The sequence below is a fragment of the Protomyctophum parallelum genome (assembly GCF_964188405.1).
Source record: "Protomyctophum parallelum genome assembly, chromosome: 10".
NCBI classification, from domain to species: Eukaryota; Metazoa; Chordata; class Actinopteri; order Myctophiformes; family Myctophidae; genus Protomyctophum; species Protomyctophum parallelum.
The window spans coordinates 30,810,103-30,832,936 of record NC_139704.1 but is presented as its reverse complement, the minus strand read 5'-3'; the positions used below and the strand labels follow the sequence as shown (position 1 = coordinate 30,832,936).

Sequence of the window (22,834 nt, the reverse complement as noted above, 5' to 3'; positions counted from 1 at the left end):
ATTACTGAGGAACTGTATGTTATGGAAAAACTAACATTCATACTTGGACTACAAGAGGATAAGTTCTATAAAAAGTGGGAGAAGTGGGATCTCTTCTCTCAGCCTAGCGATAATGCAAGAGGACTTCAATGAATGTATCTTGTAATATGAAAAATGCAGCCTTGTCTTTTGTGTTTTGTTTTTGTCTTCCTCCTTTTGTTCTTCTTTTTCGTATTGTCTTTTTTTTGTCTTGTTGTGAAAAGTGAAAAAAAAAGGTGGCAATTGGTAATTGTAATCCTTTGTACTATGCCTAATACAACAACAGTCTTGTGTCTGTAGACCGTTTCATGCCCCCGCACCTCTTTTGATCCCAGGCTTTAGAACGCAGCGTGGACGTGGTGGACGTGGGGAGTGCTCGCAGCTTTGAAACCCAACACTGTGTGGCTAAAGTACAGAAAGCATCCCCAGGGAGCCCATGAAAGAAGTGACGCAATGGGAAGAATGCTTTAGGAACCACTGGTAGTGGGCAGCCAGCCGTGGTGGAATGAAGTGGTTAAGGAAACCAGATCAAATGAGTTCCTTTTGAAAGGCCTTTGGATCGGATTTGACGCCAACTGCTCACCTGTCAAGACCACTGGACCAAAGTTACCACTTAATTATGTCCATTAGCACGAAAACGAAAAGGGGGTACTAGAGCTCAATTATGGCCTTTTGAACAAAACATGACACCACAGACAGCTTTGCTGCAGGGAGGCAAGTGGAAGCATGATGACAGGTATTTATGCTTGGGTCTTTTATACTTGGTCGCGCATCTCGTCATCATGCCATACAATAGCAGATCTACAAGCTGAGTTTTAGGTGCAGGGCAGTTTTAGGTGTGGGAGTATAATTCAGGCTTTTAAAGAGCTCATTAACTACATTATATGCGGAGAAGGGACCTTATAGTTTAGGAGACTTTCAAAGAGTACACACTACAATAATATCTTCACTGAAAATATATCCATTTATGAGATTTATAGATTTTTGTTGCTTTTTATGAATAATTGATCAATGTCACCATGGTCCACATACTGTACAGTCAGTGTACACTGTACAATTCTTTTTTTAAATGGCACATTGCTGTCCAGAGGGCAAAGGGCAGGTGCTCTAGCACCACCTAGTGTCTATCTGTGCGCGCCACTGACTCACTGACTTTACACTTCTGTGCTTCAGGCAGTGCACCCGTCTGCCAGCCTCCCTCGCACAAACCCTTCACAAACACTCACATGTTAGGGTGCTTTTAAGTACCCTTCAGGGCTACTCAACTTAAGATGGCTCAGGGGCCACTCAGCAACATTCCAAAAGTCCAAGGGCAGCAAGCTAAAAAAATTGCAGTATTATTTTGAAACGTTTACACATTTATTTTGTAACAGACTACATGACTAAATGCAGTGAAAAGCCACATTTCCATCTACGGTATAAAGGCCAGACCCCATGAACAAAAACATTGTGATTAATTAATGATGAAGTTACAAAATGAGGCTTCATTCATAAAATGTGAAGAGAGCATAATATAATGAACAGATTATCACAGGTGAATAAATAAGTGGTTAATACTCAGCAGGCATCACGCCATATCACTTTCTCTTGGAACAAACAATACAATACCTACAATCTTGTTCAATCAAAACAATGAAAATAACTAAATATCATAATTGTATTAATTGTACGCGGCGGGTTGAGTAGCACTGCCTTAGAACATATGCAATGACTGCAGTAGCTATCTGCATTGTGACACCTTGGAAAATGGTCACACTATGGTATGAAAGGGCTGACATGTCGGCATCGTCTCCCATGTGGTCTGAACAGTGTTAGATGTACATCTGCTCACATTGAGCTTTTGGCCCAAGCATCGCCTGGACAATGGACGGACGATAACCTGTCATCCACAGCTGCCATTGTGTCTACTGGACATGTTCGTACAAAACCACAATAGAAAAATAAATCCTTGTCGGTTGTCGCCACCGCCATCCCCCATTGAGCTCTCTTTTGTCCCAGATTGTTGGTAAGCTCCCTGCGTTTATGTGCCCTCCATGTGCAGAAGGATCAAGCGTGTATAGGGTGCTACGCAGACATCTGTCCCGCAGATATGGTGTGAATGCATCTAAGCAATATGGTAATAAGGGACAAATTCACTTCAGATTCATTCAAGCCTTTTTAATATACAGATTTTCAAAAAGAGACGATTACGCTCCTTGGGTTTCATCAACTCATGCAGCTCTCTAGAGATTCTGGCCAATTGGTATGGCTATGAATAACAGAGGCCTAGAATGTTTCATTTAGTAACTGGGATTCATTTAGACTATGAGGCATAAACACTATACATTTTGTACACGTTTATTCTGTTACAGTGTACAGAGTCGTCTTGATTTTAACTTTTTTTTCTTCGAATAAAGTTATTTTGTTTTGCTCTCCTGGCCGCGCACACATGTAAAGTGTCTTTGAGAACTTAATATAAATCCCAGATATTATAATAATAATAATTATTATTATAATACAACAGACACATTAGTAGGGAAATTGCTGTCTTTACCCCCTGGTGTTCTACAGTGTCACACAACATTCAAGAAGATTCAAGATTTAACCCATTCTGACCGGGCACCCATTTTGGTGTCAGCATCATGTTATGCTTTAGCTATTGAAAAATAGCAGATCTACAAGCTCATATCGCGCCACCGAGTGGCGCGATATGAGCTTGTAGGTCTGCTATTTTTGAAAAATCAAAGAGCGACTGACATTTTTAGAATCTGATCTCAGGTCAGAATGGGTTCATCAGAGCAGTGTGTGTCCGGCGGAAACCTCGTATGAATCTGATCTCAGGTCAGAATGGGTTGTCTCATAATACGAGTACTACATGTTCTATGTATTGTTTTGTCTGTACTGTATTCATTGTGTTGTGCTGGAGGACCCCCTCTAAAACGACATGATGTCTGTACTGTATTCATTGTGTTGTGCTGGAGGACCCCCTCTAAAACGACATGATGTCTGTACTGTATTCATTGTGTTGTGCTGGAGGACCCCCTCTAAAACGACATGATGTCTGTACTGTATTCATTGTGTTGTGCTGGAGGACCCCCTCTAAAACGACATGATGTCTGTACTGTATTCATTGTGTTGTGCTGGAGGACCCCCTCTAAAACCACATGATGTCTGTACTGTATTCATTGTGTTGTGCTGGAGGACCCCCTCTAAAACGACATGATGTCTGTACTGTATTCATTGTGTTGTGCTGGAGGACCCCCTCTAAAACCACATGATGTCTGTACTGTATTCATTGTGTTGTGCTGGAGGACCCCCTCTAAAACGACATGATGTCTGTACTGTATTCATTGTGTTGTGCCCGAGGACCCCCTCTAAAAACAAGATGATGCATCTCAAAGGGCTATCCTCTAAATTAAATTAAATTATATACTAGACCGGCCTACTCGGCCTACAAGTTGCATGCATGCCACACCAGCAGGTTATGCAATACTCGTGTCACTCAGGATCTGGATCCGTTTTATGCCCATTATGGAGATCCCTGGTGTCAGTATATGTCCATACAGTATAATAGAAATGTATACTAGTATAGCGGGGCAGGGCATTGTCTGTCATAGGTCGCATTCACGCCTCTACTTCGGTAGACTCAATGTGATTGGGCAGAGAAGTTGCATCATTCTTGCAGTATTGTGTTAAAAATATATACTTTTACTAGTACTACTATCCTAGTAACAGTTAGGACTTAGGATGTAAAGTGAGAGTAACGTGGAGGGGGTGGTAGTGACGTTCGCTGTTTGTTTTTGCGAACGAAGTGAGCACTAACTATGAGACCCTGCAGATCATGTCTGTCTGTCCCGCTGTGACACCACCCGCCCACCACCAGAGGGCGCAGGGCGCACACACACACACACACACACACACACACACACACACACACACACACACACACACACACACACACACACACACACACACACACACACACACACACACACACACACACACACACACACACACACACACACACACACACACACACACACACACAGCTTCCCGCGTTTGCGCGTCTTACTTGTCATATAGCTCTGAAAAGTATATGGTATATGGTGAAGTAAAGTTTCCTGGCTTTCTATTTAAGGGTCATTCAAGCTCATAGAGGCTAAATTACAACTACATGAAACATTGGATTAAGGGACATCACTCGCTGCAGGAGCTACGGTCAGATTAATTTACATTTTTTCTCACATGCTGATGCATGTACAGTGAAATCTGTCTGCAGTAGACACTAACAGAGTGCTACGAGAAATGACTCCAACATACAAGATATGATACAAGTTAGGTAGTATAGTAATAAGCAGTAATGTAGTGTAGTCTAGTTTATCGCAGAGGGTATACTGTGATTATTCCCTCCCACATGCACACTTAACCCCTAACCCTGTTCACCTGGTGCCGTGTAACCTAACTGTTCCCCGGGCGCCTTATAAATGGCATCCAATCCACCTAGGTTGGGTAAATCCAGATGTACTGTGTAACAATAACCCCACTAACAACACAAATATGATGCTGATGCTGATGAATGGAAGTTAGCAATGAAAATAACAGTTTCATGTGGTGAACTACAATGATTTGATCCAATTTATCCAAAGATGCACAATTTGTGCAAGGAGGTTGTGAGAACATATTGTCCAACAATACTCCATGTGCTCTGTTGAGTGGGTATTTACAGGTCAAATACAGTTGACCTGGCAGTTGTGTCATTATTCAAGGCTCTGATTTCCTGAGGGAAAACTCTCTGCTCTCAAAGGGCACCTACGGACGGCTGCAATTCGAAACTGGCCCCCGTTAAATCTGAATCCCCCACCCACCCCTGTTCCCCCTCACTGTATAGGTTTCCTTTCCCTTTTTACCTCCTATGATGATTTATTTTTTACTATATAGTTGTGTATATTCGTACATCTCTAAATGTTTTGATGAATTGAAAATGGTGGGCCCTATTGTAATGCTTTATGGTGTCGTCCACTCACTGTTAAAGGTATATTCAGTGATTTCACTCAAAAAACCTTAGGTTTCGTTTTTGGCTGTGGGACCCAGCCTTTCGTCCAATCAGGATAGAGAGTCAAAAACGAAACCTAAGGTTTTTTGACCCCCAGGGGTTAACTGGGGACAGGGAGGAACTCCTTATATGGCCAGCACACTCTATAGTAGGGAGGATTATCACAACAAAACAAAAATTAACATAATAACATAACATAATATAGCAGTATAGTCAGGGTCACATATTGCGTTGTTCACAGTTCAAACAAAAAAGAAAAAAATCCCCAAAATGTTCATTGAAATTTCATTTCAATACATATTGAAATAATCCAATATTTCACAAAGAAATGAATAGATTCGGTAAAAAATGGAATGTGTGTATCAGAACTTCGTTTTTTCTTCCCCCCCCTCTCCCATTAATCATCTCAATGTATCAGGCGACTCTTTGTAGTGGTCTGACCTCTAGTTTGGGAACCACTGGACTATCTGAAACAGTAACATGCTGCTTACACAGATGCTGCAGCATTAACAATCTGAGGGAGTTTTACTTAATACTTAATACATTTCGCTGATGATACTTTTTACGTAATCATTTCCATTTATATGTAGGCCTAATGTGTGTGGGTATTTTTACGCCTATTGGTAATTTGAGAACTTCTTCCACCTCTTGCCGCACAGTTTTAGCAAAATGTTTATCAGCGCTCTGAGATTACAATACAAGTAGAATACTACAATGCAACATTCAGTTTTTACAGAAAACTGACCACTGTAGCAACTAGCAATATGCTACTATTCAGGGACGTGAACTGGCTGTTGAGTGGGTGGTCAGTGGTGGTCTGCAACAGATGCTGGATACAGCAGCATGCAGCCTGATGCAGATCACAGCTGGCATGACCCTCTCTGCCAGCTGCTTTGACAGGTTACATCAGTTAGACAAGCATTAGGAAAAATAAAAAAATAAAAAAGCCAATGGCGTGCTATTGTAGTACAGGGGTTTTCAACTGATTCTGACACAGGGACCACCATCCTGACGAAGAGCAACCTGGGGACCACCACTATTGTGTCGGGTGGGTCCATCATAGACCCACGCTCATCGAAGTCACTGTACCAGTGCGTACGTACGTACCACCTGAATTTGCACATGCTGCAGGAAGCAGCAGCGCGGCCCGTTAACGAAAACGAGTGCTTCCAAACTCCAACACTCCAAAACAGCAGAAAGTAGCTCATAACATGTCTACAGTGGATTTTTATGAAATAAACGCTTTGCAAATTGAAAGAGGATAATTCAAGCTTGCCCTACAGCTGCAATGTTGGTGAGTTTAACGTTGTTTAATACAAGCAGATCAGAAATTCGGATTTGGATCAATGGGCTGTCAATGGAGGGTATTGCAACTCTAGATTCATCCCATTATAAAAAAATCACACCTGTGTGAAGTGAGTGGTGCAACTCCGTGTGGGGGCCCCCGGAAGTTCTAGACCCACAGGAACGCAGAATCATGTTATGTGCAGTGCTGAGGTCTGCCCCACACTGAGGGGACTCCATATATCAACACAAATAAATGACAAACTGTTGCAAAGAAATCAGGGGGGCAACAGAAACTACGCCAAAATGACAAGTCACAATTACACTGCAAAGCAGTTAGTCATTCTTTGCCACCATGCCAATTATGAACCAATACCACAACACAACACAACACAACACAGCACAACATAGATAACCTACTGTTTATCAGTCTTTGTTATAAAGCCCAAAACCTCTAGCTCGAACCAAAAGGAAATAGCAAATTCACTCATAGGATTATTGAAGTGGTCAAGAGCCACATACTGTTACAAACTGTAGCATTCAATTCCAGAGCCACAAACAGTCACTGAACATGTTTCATTGCCACCCAGTCATTGGGTCCCAAAATGACAGTAATAGCCAGCTTGAATCATACACACACAGCAAGACAGCATACATAAAACACAAGCAGCAGCAGCAAAGAAGAGAAAAACAAAGTTCCTACCTTGTTTACTTGAGTTCATCAGGTGTGTAAGTGATGCCAGGGTCAACCTTTGGAACCCATGGATAGAGATAGAGATTTCTGTAGTTCATGATGTAGTTCATGTAGTTCATGATGAGCCCTCCAGCGGCATCTCCAGTCATCTCCATCGTCCATACATCTGGCTAGTGACTAGCTGGCCAACCCTTCTTCCCAGTATCAATGGCACTGACCCGCCTCATGCTCCTGGTTACCATCTTCTCACTCAACCTTGGATTCTGGTGTAGTGAAGGTCACTCAGGGATTTAGGGCAGGCTCTGGTATATAGAGTGGAGCATTCACAGCATGTCATCACAGGAGAATGGACTCAGGGCTGAGAAGAAGCTGAGCCTGGGGGCCCATGTGCACCTGTGGAGCAAGTTGAGAGAGACACCATAAGAGTATAAGTAAGTAAGGTAGAAAGAAAGAAAGTGAGAGGGTGAGCTGACCAAGAGCCACATACTGTAGTAGTGTACACTGTGACTGTACCCTGTCACAACTCACTAGAAACAGCAGACAATACACAGCCATAGAGCGCCGCAGTCAGCCCCGACAAGCGGCCCAGAAAAAAAAATCAAATTATTTTTTCCTAATTATTTTTTCCCATAGACGTTTCATAAAGTACTTATTTAAAGACCTGTATCAGATCGTGACAAGTTCAACACATGTTTTTGGGCCGAACAAATAATTAGAAAGAAGAAAAAAAGGACAGGTACAACACTTATTGTTGTTTTTCTTTATTCCGATTACTTGTTCGGGCCAACTGTCATGAGTTGTCACGATCCGAGTTGGCTTTGACCGAGGCTTACAGGTCTTTAAATAAATACTTGGACATTGTCTTTCCGGGGTGCTCGTCGTCATGAAGGGGGGGGGGGGGGGCACATGAGGCCCCCACCTTCACTTAATGCGGCCTGCAGGTTAATATCAGAATACAGATATATTACAGATATTTCAGCCGTTACAATTCCCATAAATGTCCCACAACGCGTTTAACTTTTGAGCTTTTAGATCAGCTATTTTTCCTACGACAGTAATATGTAATATGGCCCTCTGGAGTGAGTGTGGAACTATAGTGGCTCTTTTATTTCTATCGTCAAAGTTGCCATCCCTGCTCTATACGTAGGCCTATACTACATCCTTCCGGGTACAACACATACAGCCTATAGCATACAGTACAGTGTATAGCCTTGCCTATTATATCCACGCTCTCACAACAAACACACTGAACACAGCCTAGTGTACGTAATGTTAGTTTTATATTATCGGATAAATAATACATGAAAGAAGCTGTGAGGACTTAATTTGGACATGCCTGGACTAGGAATCTAGGATATGCCTTGAAATAAATTGAGAGAAAGAAATATATAGATGTGCAATTCAGGTTGTAACACTTGGTTCAATAAAATATCACTTTCAACTAGAAAAAGTGCCCTTCTTGGCATGGGTCTCCACCAGGAGGATAGGAGTGTGTGATGTTTGGCAAAATGTTTAGGAGCAATATAAACGTGTGTGTGTGTGTGTGTGTGTGTGTGTGTGACGCGGCTTGGTCTGTTGTAGCGCCACCATGAGGCTTTCAATTAAACCATGGTAAAAAAAAAATCATACAAGGATTTTGTGCTGTGACACCCCAAATAAAACATTGTCTGTATATTTATTCTATAAGTGCACACAGCACTTCGAGCACCAATTTGTTACATTTGTTCATTAATTTCACCCTCTGTCCCTCTCACTGCACAGTGCACACACGCGTGTAGCTAACTCACCTGTTTAAAAACAAATCGAAGATGAAGATCTCATCTCTTTCAAACTGTCACACACAAGTTAGGAAGTGAAACCTGCTCAGTCACAACAACCCAAACTACTCCACTCAACTTCCATGAAGTGTAAAGTTACATTATACGTTGTTTTTCACTCTTTTTTTGCTACCTTGTGTCTGTTTACTGTTTGCTGCGTTTGCAGCAGGTGTGTGGAGGGGGCGTGGCTAGGATTTTAAAGAGCACTTGTCAATCCAATTCAAAGGGCTTTATTGGCATGAGAAAACATACGTTTACACTGCCAACTACTTGTCACTTGAACGTCTTGAAGACAATTTGTATAGTACAACGATGAGAATGACACCGAAAAGGAAATCTACAAGCCGAACTGAGCTTTCAACGAGCGACACTGTACAGTGACAGAGTATAAATTAAACATTATAATACCTTTAAATATGGAGAAGAATTTATTTTCCTAAAACCAAAAAGGCTTTGGCTTTAGGAAAATAAATGCTTCTCCATATTTAAAAACGTATTACTGGAACAGTAGTATCACGGCATGCTTTAACTATTATATGTTATATCACCATTAAAAACAGATTAGTCTAAAAAAATGCATATTACATATAGTACATATTATTAAATGTATGCAACGGCTGCTGTCTTGACATTGAGAGCTGCATGGTTTAATTTTATTTATGTCTATTGTCTAACCTTTATGTAATGAGATGTACCGACCTGCATTAACTAATACTGTAATTTTTATTTACAGAAATATATACATTTCTGTAATTCTTACTCCTATTGTAGGGGGAACTCTTTATTAGGACAAGTGTGAAGCTTATTATGCATGGTTTGCTACTTTATAATGATAATTATTATGAGCATAATTACATTAGCAAATAAAAGGCAAACAAACCTTTTCAGACTTCATATCAGCATCAACAGATCAGATAAACAAGAACACAATTAATTAAATGCATTTTATTTTGTTGCAAAATCTTTACTTAAGCTGGTAGATTCTCAAATAAATCTCAAAATAAAACTAACATTAGATCAACTTCCCTTTAACATGAAAAAAATATTCACTCACAGGTATTGCTATCTCTTCAACTATTCAGATACGCAAAATAAAACAGTCACAAATGCTGAAGTGGTATGAAGAGTGACGTCTTATTCTTCCTTATTCATAAGCGCCAGATGAATAAACCATGTACAGCAGGCCAGGCATGGGTTATTGTTGCCCTGTTAAATATTGATTGATCTTCCCGGCATGAACGACATCCTCAGACTGACAAGACCGATACACAAGAGGCTCACATGTCAAAGGAAGAGACATGGTGGACAAGTCCTCCTGTGTGACCTTGCCCTTCATATGGAGAAGCACCATTTATCCTACCTAGAGAATAAATGAGCATCACACAATGACAGATGTCAGGTCCATCAAACGAAGCACCATTTCTGGAGACTGACAAGTCTGACTTCCAAGCACAGCGTGTCTATGTTCTGCACAGATACTCTTCTGCTTTGTTCTGCCATTTCACATTTAATTATTCAGCATGAGATACATTTTGCGGCTGTACTGTACGTGAAGAAATGCATAAATGTACGTGTATGTGACACACCGCACTACATCATTCAGCTGATATTGACACCCCTCGGGTCAGGTCACAACCATGTCAGGCAGAGGATGCAAATATTCTATTAGATTTCAGGCTGTGCACTTTTTTGTACAGTATATTACATTGAGAGAGATAAATAAATAAAAGGTGAATGCCAGCATAATGATGCATAACCTCTGTGCTTGTCCATAGTCTTCTTCTTAAGAGGCTGTGTGTTTGAGACACTCCTGTAATGCAAAAATAATGTCTTGGAGAATGGAATTTCTGTTTTCCTTGGACACCTGCAAAGAAAAAATAAATATGTGGATAGATATACCACAAATGGCAGTATATATACCGGTAGTATAGTGTGTGTGTGTGTATATTATATATATATATATATATATATATATATATATATATATATATATATCAGAATAAAATAAATAACAAGAACAACGCTACTATTAATAACTCCCCAGGCTGTTATGGTAAGCATTATGCATGGCAAATATCCAAAGCTTCATAGTACAATCAGATTCCTGTGATAAATTATTTTGGCATTTCAGAGTGTCCATTGTTGTTGGGATCAGTCACGCAACATCTCAGGGTTAATCCTGCTATAGGGGAGGGATAATGCGGTATACGATATCCCACACCACTCCTGCCAAAGTGAGCAGACAAGGGAAATTAAGCAGATTGCTTATCTATAAGACCTGCTGAATGCTGTGTAAACAGCTTTCAGTGATATGCTGTGGAGAGGCTTAAAAAGTGTGTGTGTGTACACTGGTCTGATGATTATTATTATTCTTTTTATTCAGGTCACGTGTTACTGTCTGACTAGTCAATGATGTAACGCTCACATTGAAGAGCTTCACGTCTCTCCTGCTCCGAACTTCCTCCACGAGGCCTAGAGGTTTGCCCTTCGGGACAGGGATGGTGCCCAGGATGCAGACATCACCGCAGCCCAAGGTCTGCCTCACCGCCCTGATGAATGGCTGGCTGAAGAGCTCCATTTTCCCAATCTCATCGATGACGAACAACCTCCTACTGCCTCCATCAGCAGTCCCTACCTGAGGCAAGAGATGGACAACAACCCCAATGTCAATACATACTGTAATAATAATAATAATATCTCAAACTTAAATTGCGCTTTTCTGAGTACCCAAAGATGCTTTACATGGGGGCAAGAGGAAGCAACAAATAAAAGCTACTTTATTAGGGGGGGGGGAACACTAAAGGCTGTACATAGACCGTCCTACACGGAAATATTGATGCTCTCATACAGTATGCTTACAATCAGGAATTATTGTTGTATTTACTGGAAAGCACTTACGGCAGCGTGAACAAATATGCAGCCACATGGTGACATTTGACTGGTTGTCACATTCCAGTATGACTGACAGCTGGTGCCATGGCACACACAGTATGCCGTTTAAAGCTACACATGCGACGTGACCTGCAGTGATTATAGAATGGCCGTAAATGAGATGAAAGTGGAAAATGTGCCGCCGAGGCCTTCATGTACAAAGCACATGTGTTTAGAGACGGCACACCAGGATCTCCGATTTACATGCAGGATTAATCAGGGCCAGTGACAGCCAGACGGCACCATGAAACGCTAAAAGTGTCACTCTGGAATTTATGCAGGCATTTTGCTTTGGCCTTCAATTACAATCATCGGTTCTGGTTGAAGAAAAGTGCTGACGACTTGATAAGTGGGTACAACACATGAATGTTTTCCCTCCCGTCATCTATTAATGAGGGTCATTTTCAATGTCATTGTGCAGCACTAGACTATTCAGCTTACATTTCTGAAGAGCGGTAGAGACAGGCTTTCAAATGAAGGTAAATCAACAACATATTGTCCAACAGTGTATTCTCGTCTCCCATCAGAAGCACCAGCAACATCTCTGTAAATTGAAAATTTGAGGTGATCTTCAGATGTGGGGTAAAAAATAAAAATAAATCATAAATGACAATTGGTTTAATTAGTTTGACATGACAATTCAGTGACCTTATTCTGGATAGGCGCCCCCTCTCTCCTGCTACCGTGACGACATCAAAGCCAACTCTCCGGCCTCCTTCTCTGACCTCTTGTGTATAAAACCCATCCATGCCCACGCCTGACGACAGCATAGCCTCGCAGGCCTTCTGGACTAGTGTGGTCTTCCCCACACCTATACAAAAACAAAGGGTTGGGGGAAGAGAAAAAAAAACTGACAGTGCAATATTATTGCTTTTTCAATGAAGGGCTTCTGTGCCTGTAATTTATGGTTTATTATTGCATGGCTGGTATGAGTGCTATTATTATTTTCTTTGCCCAAGGCACCGTTCTGCATTCCACCCATGGTTTCCCATGCTTAAAGTAGCTTTAAAATACACAAGAAAGACCCCTTTATGACACCTTTGGTTGGCTTTAGTCTAGAAAATGAGTGACTGGCTTTTTCTCTCAGGTGGTTCCTTCCTAGCCTTGATACAAGACTTCTTATTCTTATTATTATGACGAATGACCGTCTTGTAGGTTGTTCCATGGATAGATAGGCTACTGCCAAAATTTCACACAATAGCCTAAACTGTAAAAATCCCTATGTATTGTGAAGGCATTATGTAGCCCCATATGTGCCCTCTCCATACACTCATTATGAGCGTAGGGAGAGGGCACATATGGGGCCCGGCTAGGCATTATGTTACAGTTTGTCTTATTGCTTAGTATTTTTGATTGATTGAATACTTTAACAGTTTGCAAACGGCTCAGATTGACACAAAGGAGAAAGGACGCTAAAAGGATAAAGCAAAAAGCCAGATGGTTTATTTCCATTGAGTAGATTTGTATCAATCTGGGACAGATTCTAGCGCAGCGCGCCTCAAATCTGTTCTGGAGAGATTAGAGAATGGGTTGTTTTTAGCCCCGATACGTTCGGTTCCCTGTCATTTTCAGCAGAACCTACACAGAACGGTCTTCAACGATAACGTCACAGTCGCGGCGCAGATTAATGTATCAGTTGAGCTGAGCAGCCTAGCCGTTCAGACTAAACTGCAACATCAAGTCATATCATGTCTCGTTTACCTGGAGGTCCTGTCAAGAAAACGTGTTTTATGGACATTGTTGTAGGTTTACAGCACATTCACCACCACCCCACTGCTGCACTTCCGTACACACTGAACCCGCACATGCGCACTGAGTATAAAGGCGTGCGTGTACGTGCCAGCGTGCGTGCTTTTTTTCATGGCCATATTAAAGAAAGCCTTTATATGTCTATGGTCATGACCTTGACATCTTCTAAAATACAAAGCTAGTAATGTAAATGAGGGATTTCGATCAAACTACTTACAATTGGTTTGTCAAGGTTAGGTTGGTTAGAATAAATAATATATTATTCAACTTTCTAAATATCTTCACTATTACTAATACTATTCCATGCTTAGGAGTAGTGGTTTCTACCCTCTTTAATGACTTTAAAAAAAAATGCACCCAGTATTTAAGATTTATTTTTTATAAATACACAAAATATCACAACTTATATCTGACCAAAATACTTTTATTAAACCATTCAGTTAAAACCTAAAAAAAAACCCAGTTAAAAGATCTTTGTTTAAAAGCGCTGTACAATAATTTCCTATCTATGCACCACTATAGGTGCTATTAAACCATAATTATGCTGCTCATCAGTATGCCATTCAGGGCAGTGACGAGTGGTATATATGGATAAACATCAATCATCTCTAATTTAGCAGACATATGTATATACTGGTTATACTTTTAATCCATTCATCGTCATAGTATTATTGAAATCATAGACTAATGGGTAATAGTGACCCACCGAAAGGGAAATTATTGGCCAAAACCGAATATAGGAAACAGTTGGCCAAAAACCGAATATAATTATTAATTAATATTATATATATCTTTTCCTACCATTTCTGCCATGCCATGTCACCTTAAAGCTACCCGGTTTATGGCAAAATAAATGGTTATGGCAAAACTTAACTTAAATAATAATCACTATTATGGCCTGGGTCCATAAAACATTTATTCAGCTCTTTTGAATGCATTAATTGCATACACTAGTCGGTGATATATTTTCTGCCTATTCGGGCCGAAACCGAATAGGCCGAAAATGCATTTTTAGCCATTTTCTGCCGAATATGTTCTGCGGAGGAATATTCGTTGCATCACTAGGTATTGCATAGGCAGTCTGACAATGCGTACAACAGTCAACAGGCATCTGCCTAGTTTAACTAATGATTTGTGTATTGATAGGATTTGTACATCATTTCAGCATCTCCCAGACAGATATTCATTTACTATGGGTTACTAACCCTACATTTTAGATTATTTCTTCACACCGATCCCATTCCCTACTCAAGGAGGCTTAATTTAATGTAATCAATTACAGAAATCAGCCAATGCCTTTATTTAGTCACTTATGGCAAGATTTAAAAAAATAGCTGATGGTACAGGTTCACAAGTTAGCTCACATAGGTGATTTAATATATAGACAATTGGGACATCAGGCTGCATAATTCCTGTATATCCCTCTATCATATACTCACTGGAGAAGATTGGAAAATAAAGCAATTAATTGAAAGGAATACATTTCCCAGTCATTCTGATTGAAACATGTGGTTTCGGGTAGTATTACATTGGTGTTGTGTGGCGTGAGCGATATGCTGCCTTCTATACTGGCTATTTTCTATAATTGACACAGTTTACCAACATTTGCATTTTACTTTTCCCATCTGTGTTTATGGTTGTGTTATTTTCATTTTCTAAGTCCAAGTTAGCAATAAGTCAATACGTCACTTTTTAATAATACCTTTTATAAATGCTCTGATTATGCTCTATTCTAGAGTCTAGCAAAACCCAATAAACAGTTTATAATACATAAATAAAAGCAACAAATAAAGGCTAGATATTGTGCTGTTTACATAGTGTATCCAGGGAGCTTGTGGGCTACAAGTTCAGAGATGTGTTGATAATTGTTTTTTAAATCCAGAGAACCAAGCTCATCTCCCAGCTCCTCTACGTCCCGAGGTTCAAATCCCTTAGCACTCTTTCGGCTTCCCGATACCTCGAAACTCTCTGTAATGGATGCCTTCTTTGCTCTGGAGCGTACAGTAGGAGGCCATTCTCTGTCATCGTTATCCGAGGAAACGCTGAGTGCCGAGGCCAGAGTACGTGGTCGAATTATGTGTGTACCCCTCAGTGACTGCTGTGGCGAGCTGGGGGCTTTGACTGGCACAGGGAGGACAGTTTTCTTGTGGATCCGCTCCGTGGTGCTGTCAGAACTGTCGCTACCGGCAGGAGATCTTGGTGTTTTGGCGAAAGCGGGCTCCGGACTAACACTCAGAGGGTCAGGAGAGCACATAACAATGGGGACTGGGGAACAGCCATCACTAGGATCAAGACTGGTAAAGTCATCAATGTATTCTTCTACTCCCTCTCCTCCACTGCTGGGATCCCAGTTTGTGGATTTTGGGCTGTTAACTTGACTGCTCGCTGGAGTTTCCATTCTCTCTTTGCTCCTGTGAGAACCGGACTGCGTTTGACCCGATTCACTTTGATTGTCACTATCGTCTCTCTGCTGTGCTTCGCGCTCGTCATCGTCCCTGGTGGGAATGGAAATCAACAACCTCGTGTCCGAGTAAGAATGTTTAGTATTTTCATCGTCTTGCTTAGCATCAACTGCAACGCTGCTCATGACAGTTTCAACATGTTCATCTAGACTCGTCCTCTGGTTTAAGACCTTATTTCTTTGCTTTATTACCCTATTAGCGTTTGAAATGGTCACTTTATTTTGTTTCAACCTGAGATGGAATGTCTTAGTTGTCCCATATGCCAGCTTTTTCCGATTACATGTATGGAAAGGTTTATTGTCAGGGCAGACATCTTCCCTTCTCATCTTACTGCATTTAACCTCTCTTTCCTGTACAGGTTTTGCGGGAGAAACTTTTTTCGGCAAGTGAATAGCTTCTAAACAAGGCCTAGCAACTCGTCTGGTTTTATACACCAGTCTGGTTTGGTCCTCTCGTAGTGGGCTTCCCAGACTAACTGGCGTCTCTGTGGGGGGTTTGTAGATCCATGCTAGATTGGGGTGAATGCTTAGAGGCTCTTGACGGGTCTGTCCGTTCAATTGTGACAGCTCAACAAGAAGGGCATTTAGCAGAGGCAACTGCCTTAAGGCTTCCCCAAGGACATTGGGAGTAACCCCACTTTCCTGGTGCTCTTGGCCACTTCTCATTTTAGCATCATGTGTCACTCTCTGGTCGATCAATGGAGATTTGGATTTACTTTCAGTCTCTCCATCCTCCTCTGACCACACATCTTCCATTGTAAGAAGCTCTGCTTTTAGTTTCAATAACTTGTGGTCCTTCTTTGCCTCATTTCTGCCTGTCTTGTCTACAGAACTATTGTAGAAGAGGCGTGGAGGGCAGAACACAGCCAAATCCTCTTCTAATGTCTGCTCATTTTCTTGGGGTGCTTGTTGATGCGTTTCACTTCTTGGCCTGTGTTCTATCCGAGTAGCAACACAGACAACATCTTCCTGCATTGCTGGAGTCACTTTCTTAATTAACTGTCCATTAATTTGCAAATCCTTACAGGAAACAGACTTCTGCAACGTTGGTGACTGTAGCAGCCATGTGTTGGTAAGCGAGTTCTCCTGCATGCATTTGCTTCCATGTGTGCTGTGTTTTGCCGAGACGTGTGGCAATAAACTAGGTCCTAGACTCACAAGTTTATAACGCAAGGAAACCAATCCAATTTTCTCTCCCATGAGATCACATAAACCCACAACGTTTTTTTCTCCATGGGAAGAGGGAGACAAAATACCATGAGCATTCACGTCCCGCTTAATTCTGTCCACCAGTTTTGTCAGCGAAATCTGTGAGGTTCCAACTAATGTGGGGAGTTCGTCTTTCACATCCATCACTGTGGCAAAGAGAGGGGTGCATGATAAATGGCTATGCAACGTGTCCACGTTCATTTTGAACAAACACGACTTGCCCTTGTTGAAGATATATTCACCTTCATGTTGTTGACATGGAGAATTTGGAGATGCCACTGTTGCCATATTGTCTTTGCCGTGGTTCTCGTCACCACGGTGTCCTTGTTGTGGAGGGTACTTACTGCCACCGCCATTCTGTTCAGCTTGGTAAATTATCAGTGTGGGGAAATCAAGCATTCTCAAGCCAAGAGCTAACGGGTGGCGGTGGGAAGCGCTTCTTTCTTTGTCAATTCGGATATATTCCAACAAAATCTCGAATGAGAAAAGAGTTTCTAAGTTATCACCGTTGCGTTTTAATGATGACATTCTGAATCTGAAGTCGTCCCGCGGTAGATTTAGTTAAGCCGCAAAAGAATAAGCTTTTAGCTTCAGTCAGCTAAAGCGTCGGTCAGCTCCATGGAAACAAACAGCTGTTGAGCTGACGGCGCATGCTTATTGCGTCACAGAATATCAGTGGTGGATACCTGGGAAATGTAGTTTTATAGCAGACCAGCCAACGGTTCATCCTTTTGGTTTCTGTTGATCTACTAGTCAGTGGTGGTCGGTGGAACAGAGAAACAAGCCTACTCACAGTTTTTTAACTTAAGTAAAAGTATCAATAACGTGCAAAGTAGAAATACTGTGTAACAAGTAAAAGTCCTGAATTCAAAATGTAGGCTACATTGAGTAAAAGTACAAAAGTATTGGCATCAAAATGTAAAAAGTAGAAAGTACTCAGTCATTATGCAGAATGTCCCATTTCAAGTTTTCAAATGTATAAAACATATTTTGAAAAGAGCAGATACAAGCTTGTAGATCAGCTATTTTCAAATGGCCGAAATGAATTGGTTAATGCATATGTTTTGTACTAATAATCATTCTCTACAAAAGGCTGAACTCGATAGAATCTGCACCTGGCTCGCTGATACTATCTTTACACCTGGGAAAAACTGAATCCATTCTCTTTGGATCAAATAGTAACCTCAGCAAGGCAGATGGCTTCTTGGTTATATGAGTGGGTGACAATATTATCACACGAAAAGATGAAATTACCTACCTAGGTAAGTAATTGCCTCTAGGTAGCTAGGTTCTAACCTGGAGACAAATATTTCCGGTGATAAAATGGCCACTATTAATTAAACTTAATCAAAAAAGTCAACCAAAGAACAAGATTCCTACAGGATCTCCTCACTGGTTAACAAAAACACCTTGAAGACCTTAACAGGAGTCCTTGTACAAGGTTTCCTCGATGCATGCACCTCTTGGTACCACAGCACCTTTAAGGCTCCAGACTTCCCAAAACAAACTGGTCAGGCTACTACTTGGCCGCCTCACTCCCGAGTCCCCACCTCACCCCTGCCCATTTTGACAGGCTGGAATGGCTTAGGGTTGACGACAGAATAGGCTACAGCATCTTGCAATGGGTCTGGTCCACAAGATTCGCTATACACCACCAAGATACGGTATAGCCATGTACCTGTCTAAATACTCATTTCGCTCCTATGCCACCAAAATGTGGAACGCCTGCGGCCCTACCAACAGTCATTAGGACATGTGAATCCCTTGAGTCCTTCAAAACCACTCTCAAATGGCCCCTGGACAGCTGCAATTCGAAACTGACCCCCGTAAAAAAGTCTGAGTCCCCCCCCATCCCCTTTCCCCTCACTGTATAATATTATCTTTTCCCTTTTTACCTCCTTTTATATATGATGATTTCCTTGTTATATAGAAGTGTATATTTGTAAACCTCTAAATGTTCTGATGAATTGAACATGGTGGACCCTATTGTAAACAAGTGTAATGCTTTATAGTTTATATGGTGTCGTCCACAGTTAACAGTTTTTGTATTGAGCTTGAAATGTACTATTCTGCATACTGTTAATAAATCTTTCAATCAATCAATCAATCAAAGTAAAGTTTTCAAATAATTGTAGTGGAGAAATGTTACTGAAATGTACTTTCCACCACTGCTATACTAGTTTCCAGAGAATTTAAGCATGGCGCTTTAATAATAATAAATAATAATAAAATATTATTATAGCCTACATTTAATTTTAAATAATTATATCAAGTGGCATGTTAAGTTAAGTTAGGAGTAGTAGCCTACAGTAGTCTGTTGCATGGTTGCAGGTTGCAGACAGCTATAGGAAAACACCCTTTTATGATGTGAGAATGACAGGAAAATTGAGTTTTTTTGGAGAGAAACTTTACTGCAGTTCACCAGATGGTGCCACTGTAGCTCTGGTCCACAGCGCTAAGGAGGACCAAAGCTAGTTTTTTTTACACGGCGTTAACCCAGTTTGATGTAGCCGCGCTTCACTCTTTGTGAGTTTATACGGTATAATATATTGTCCTCATATTCGTATTTTTTATTTAATTTTTTACTTTACAATTCAATAACAAAACGTCAGGCGTGTATAGCTTGTATTTATATCTGAACAAGAACAATTGACAGCTGTGTGTATTTATTCCAGACAAATCATCGGAGGCGGAGTCTAGCCGCACTACGTGTTGTAGACAGTGGATGGATCATACAACAGTCTATTACTACTCTCTCAGTCCGTCCAGTCGGGAGGCTGAGAGAAAGAGATGCGAGAGAGACCTATACATTATACAGCCGCTCGAAACGCTTATTCATCAAGGATAATAGTGGCTGTGGCCTGTGGGGACTCTGGGGAGCATTGTTCATGTTCAAGGTAAGAACCAAGCATGTTTTTTCTTCTAAAATAACTAACAAACTGAGAACAAGACAAGTCACTATAAGTGTGTGTTTTATGTACGCTCTCTGAGACTGAGTAGCGTATGCCATATACTGATATACAGTAGGATGAGTAGGAACTTGGGGAATGATTATGAGATCACAGACAGAGCACAAAACATTTTAATATGTGTGTCGGCTAAACTATAGCCCATGTTTTTAATGAGCTAAATAGCCTACCACCGTTTGCTGTTGGCATCTATTTAGTTCAAGACGTAGACTCGATGGAAAACACTTTCTATTGGGTATCCTCCATAATGATCAGATATGGATTTTTTTTAAATAGTTATTTCAAATGTATAAATGTTATTAATTAATGTATTAATCTGCATTTGTACTAAAGTAGTGCTATTAGTCACTGACGTTGATTTCTTATGGTATTTCTTTGGAAACTTAAAAGGGCTCTTCGTAGATTTGTTTGAAATTATTTATGAACGAAATTTCCCACTGGACTCAATGCTTACATGAAACAGTAGGGGGCAGTAAAGACATCAATACATCATACTTGTCATTATAAAGTCACCTATAGTCAAGTCCACCTCATCTAAAAACTACCACCATCTGGCTGTGACGTCATATCCAATTGTTATTATTTGTAGTTTGCCTGCCTAACGTTCAGTAGTTTTATTGTTGTGTCAGGACATAATATCCATGTGGCTAAAATAGTGGTTAAATTATATTAGCCTAAGTACTCAAAATTGGGGTGTAATAATTCCTGAGAGACAACGTTAGCAGCCTGTGAAGTAGGCCTATACTCTGTTGCTCATCGTCAGTAAGTCTGGGCAAAGGGATTTACATTGTTTTAACATTGGTTTGGATTCTCCAAAAAGGGATGTTATAATTCCAGGAAGTCTCTGGGCATAGGATACAGTACACAGCATGTATCTGACAGTATTGTTGGCTGCTGCTGTGCTGTGGCCTTCCTTTCTGTTCTTCCCAGGGTTAGTAAACAAGTGAAACATTGTTTATCTCCTGGGAACACATCCGTATACTTTCTTCCTGTAGGAAGCCGAGCTTCTACACAACAATTAAATTCCTAATAAAAGGAAAATAGATTGCCCCATTCCTTGACTGGAGGCTATCACCGGTCAAAACAAGGAGGTGCTTCTCTCAACTCACAGTAAACCCCCCCCCCCCGCTTCCTTTTTTTAAAGGTTTTCCTTTACTTCATTTTCTGTAGTCTGGGATTTATGTCCTTGTGGCTTCACAGCTCTCTCATGAACAGACCGAGCACTGTATGAAGTGCTTTTCTGCTCCTTGAGTGTTAAAATGAATAAGACACCAGCCCTATTCACGCCACGGGCCTACATGTCTGGCAGGGATTAGTTTTTGATAGGACTGTAGCTGTTGTAAGTATAGTAGGCACAGGAGTGTTATTTAAGATATCCCCAGAATGCTCTTGGCCTGTTTAAGTGTTTAACATAGTTTCCTCTAAATGTATATAGCTCCAACTGTAATTGATCGGCAGGTAAATACACTATATAAGCCGCAGACATTACAATTTCTGCACAACTGAAGGTGGATGGAGAAAAATGCAATGGTGTGGAAAATGTTTTATATCATTAATTCATGTTTTGGAATGGATTATCTCCAGGCTTTTTGTGTTCAGACACTTTAGCACTGGTTCCATTCTAGATCATTGGAACGAACCATCATGGTGCTTTCATGGAACTAGACGTGAACCCAGGTTCCCCAGGTTCCATTCCAGGCCTAGCCAGCAATGTGAATGAATATGACCAGTCGAAGTGTCCTTAGTTTTAATGGGAGAGATTCAATTGTCAATGGCAATTAGTTACAGTTTCACCTTTCTTTTATTTTGTTAATGATTTTTCGCTTGCTTTTGTTTATATCATATGGGGTGGCGGTGGCTCAGGGGTAGAGTGGCTGGATGGTAACAGCAACGTTGCCAGTTCGAACCCTGTGGGCTCCCCCAGAGTTAGTGTCGAAGTGTCCTTGAGCAAGACTCTGAACCCCTAATTGCTCCTGATGTGCTGGTTGGTGCCTTGCCTGGTTTCTGCCGCCATCTGTGTATGAATGTGTGTGTGAATGTAATGCACAATCTATGTAAAGCGGCATTGGATAAAGGTGCTATATAAATGCACCATTTACCACATCTGCATCTTCCAACCTGTAGAATTGTTACGTTCAAACCTAGTTGACCTAGATTTGAGTGACCTCCATTCAAGAGGTGTCCAGGTTGTGTTTATTGTCTCCACCAGGCCGAAGGCATGTGGGGAGAGTATGTTTTGCACTCCGTCCGTCCGTGTGTGTGTCCGTGTGTGTGTGTGTCCGTGTGTGTGTCCGTGAACAGCTAATCTCGGCCACCGTTAACCCGGTCGATGCCATATTTTGCACACACACTCCCTGGATGCCAACGATGAACCTCTGCCCCAAACTTTCCAGAACGGCCTGTTATAGCGCCACCAGGAGGCCGCTTTGTGCAAAACAAGTTTTTGCACAGTACACCTACAGATTTTGTCCAAACATCACGCAAATTGGTACACAGTCTCTCTAGAGCCATTCAACGAAACGGGTCTTTCAGATTTATCAGACTCCATCCTGATTGGTTAAGATTGGCTTCCAAAGTTCACAGGAGTGCTCAGTTTCAAACAAAATGCTGCAAATCATGAACACATCGCGTGATTTCCGTGAAATTGTGCACCCACATTCCTACTAGGCC

At 41.1% G+C, this 22,834-nt stretch overlaps 2 protein-coding genes across 2 annotated transcripts; both read right to left on the bottom strand.

The window, feature by feature from the left end:
• Positions 1–9,823: 9,823 nt before the first annotated feature.
• ntpcr (nucleoside-triphosphatase, cancer-related) lies at positions 9,824–13,581 on the bottom strand. The gene is made up of 5 exons (XM_083774708.1): positions 13,478–13,581; positions 12,425–12,587; positions 12,218–12,320; positions 11,271–11,480; positions 9,824–10,709 (listed from the first exon to the last, which is right to left on the bottom strand). The coding sequence occupies exons 1-5, from the start codon at positions 13,533–13,535 to the stop codon at positions 10,629–10,631; spliced, it is 615 nt and encodes a 204-aa protein (XP_083630834.1). The 5' UTR covers positions 13,536–13,581; the 3' UTR covers positions 9,824–10,628.
• A 1,754-nt stretch (positions 13,582–15,335) lies between these two features.
• On the bottom strand, positions 15,336–16,742 carry map10 (microtubule associated protein 10; the record flags this gene model as incomplete). Its single annotated transcript, XM_083774994.1, has 2 exons — positions 15,336–16,020; positions 16,420–16,742. 2 exons carry the CDS (start codon positions 16,740–16,742, stop codon positions 15,336–15,338), a joined length of 1,008 nt encoding a protein of 335 aa, XP_083631120.1.
• Positions 16,743–22,834: the final 6,092 nt, after the last annotated feature.

Coding starts and splice junctions, on each gene's coding strand:
- ntpcr (XM_083774708.1), bottom strand. CDS start 13,535: ATGTGCTGTAAACCTACAACAATGTCCATAAAACACGTTTTCTTGACA. Junction 11,481..12,217: donor CTCTACCGCTCTTCAGAAAT/GTAAGCTGAATA, acceptor CTCTTGCCTCAG/GTAGGGACTGCTGATGGAGG. Junction 10,710..11,270: donor GAGACGTGAAGCTCTTCAAT/GTGAGCGTTACA, acceptor TTTTCTTTGCAG/GTGTCCAAGGAAAACAGAAA.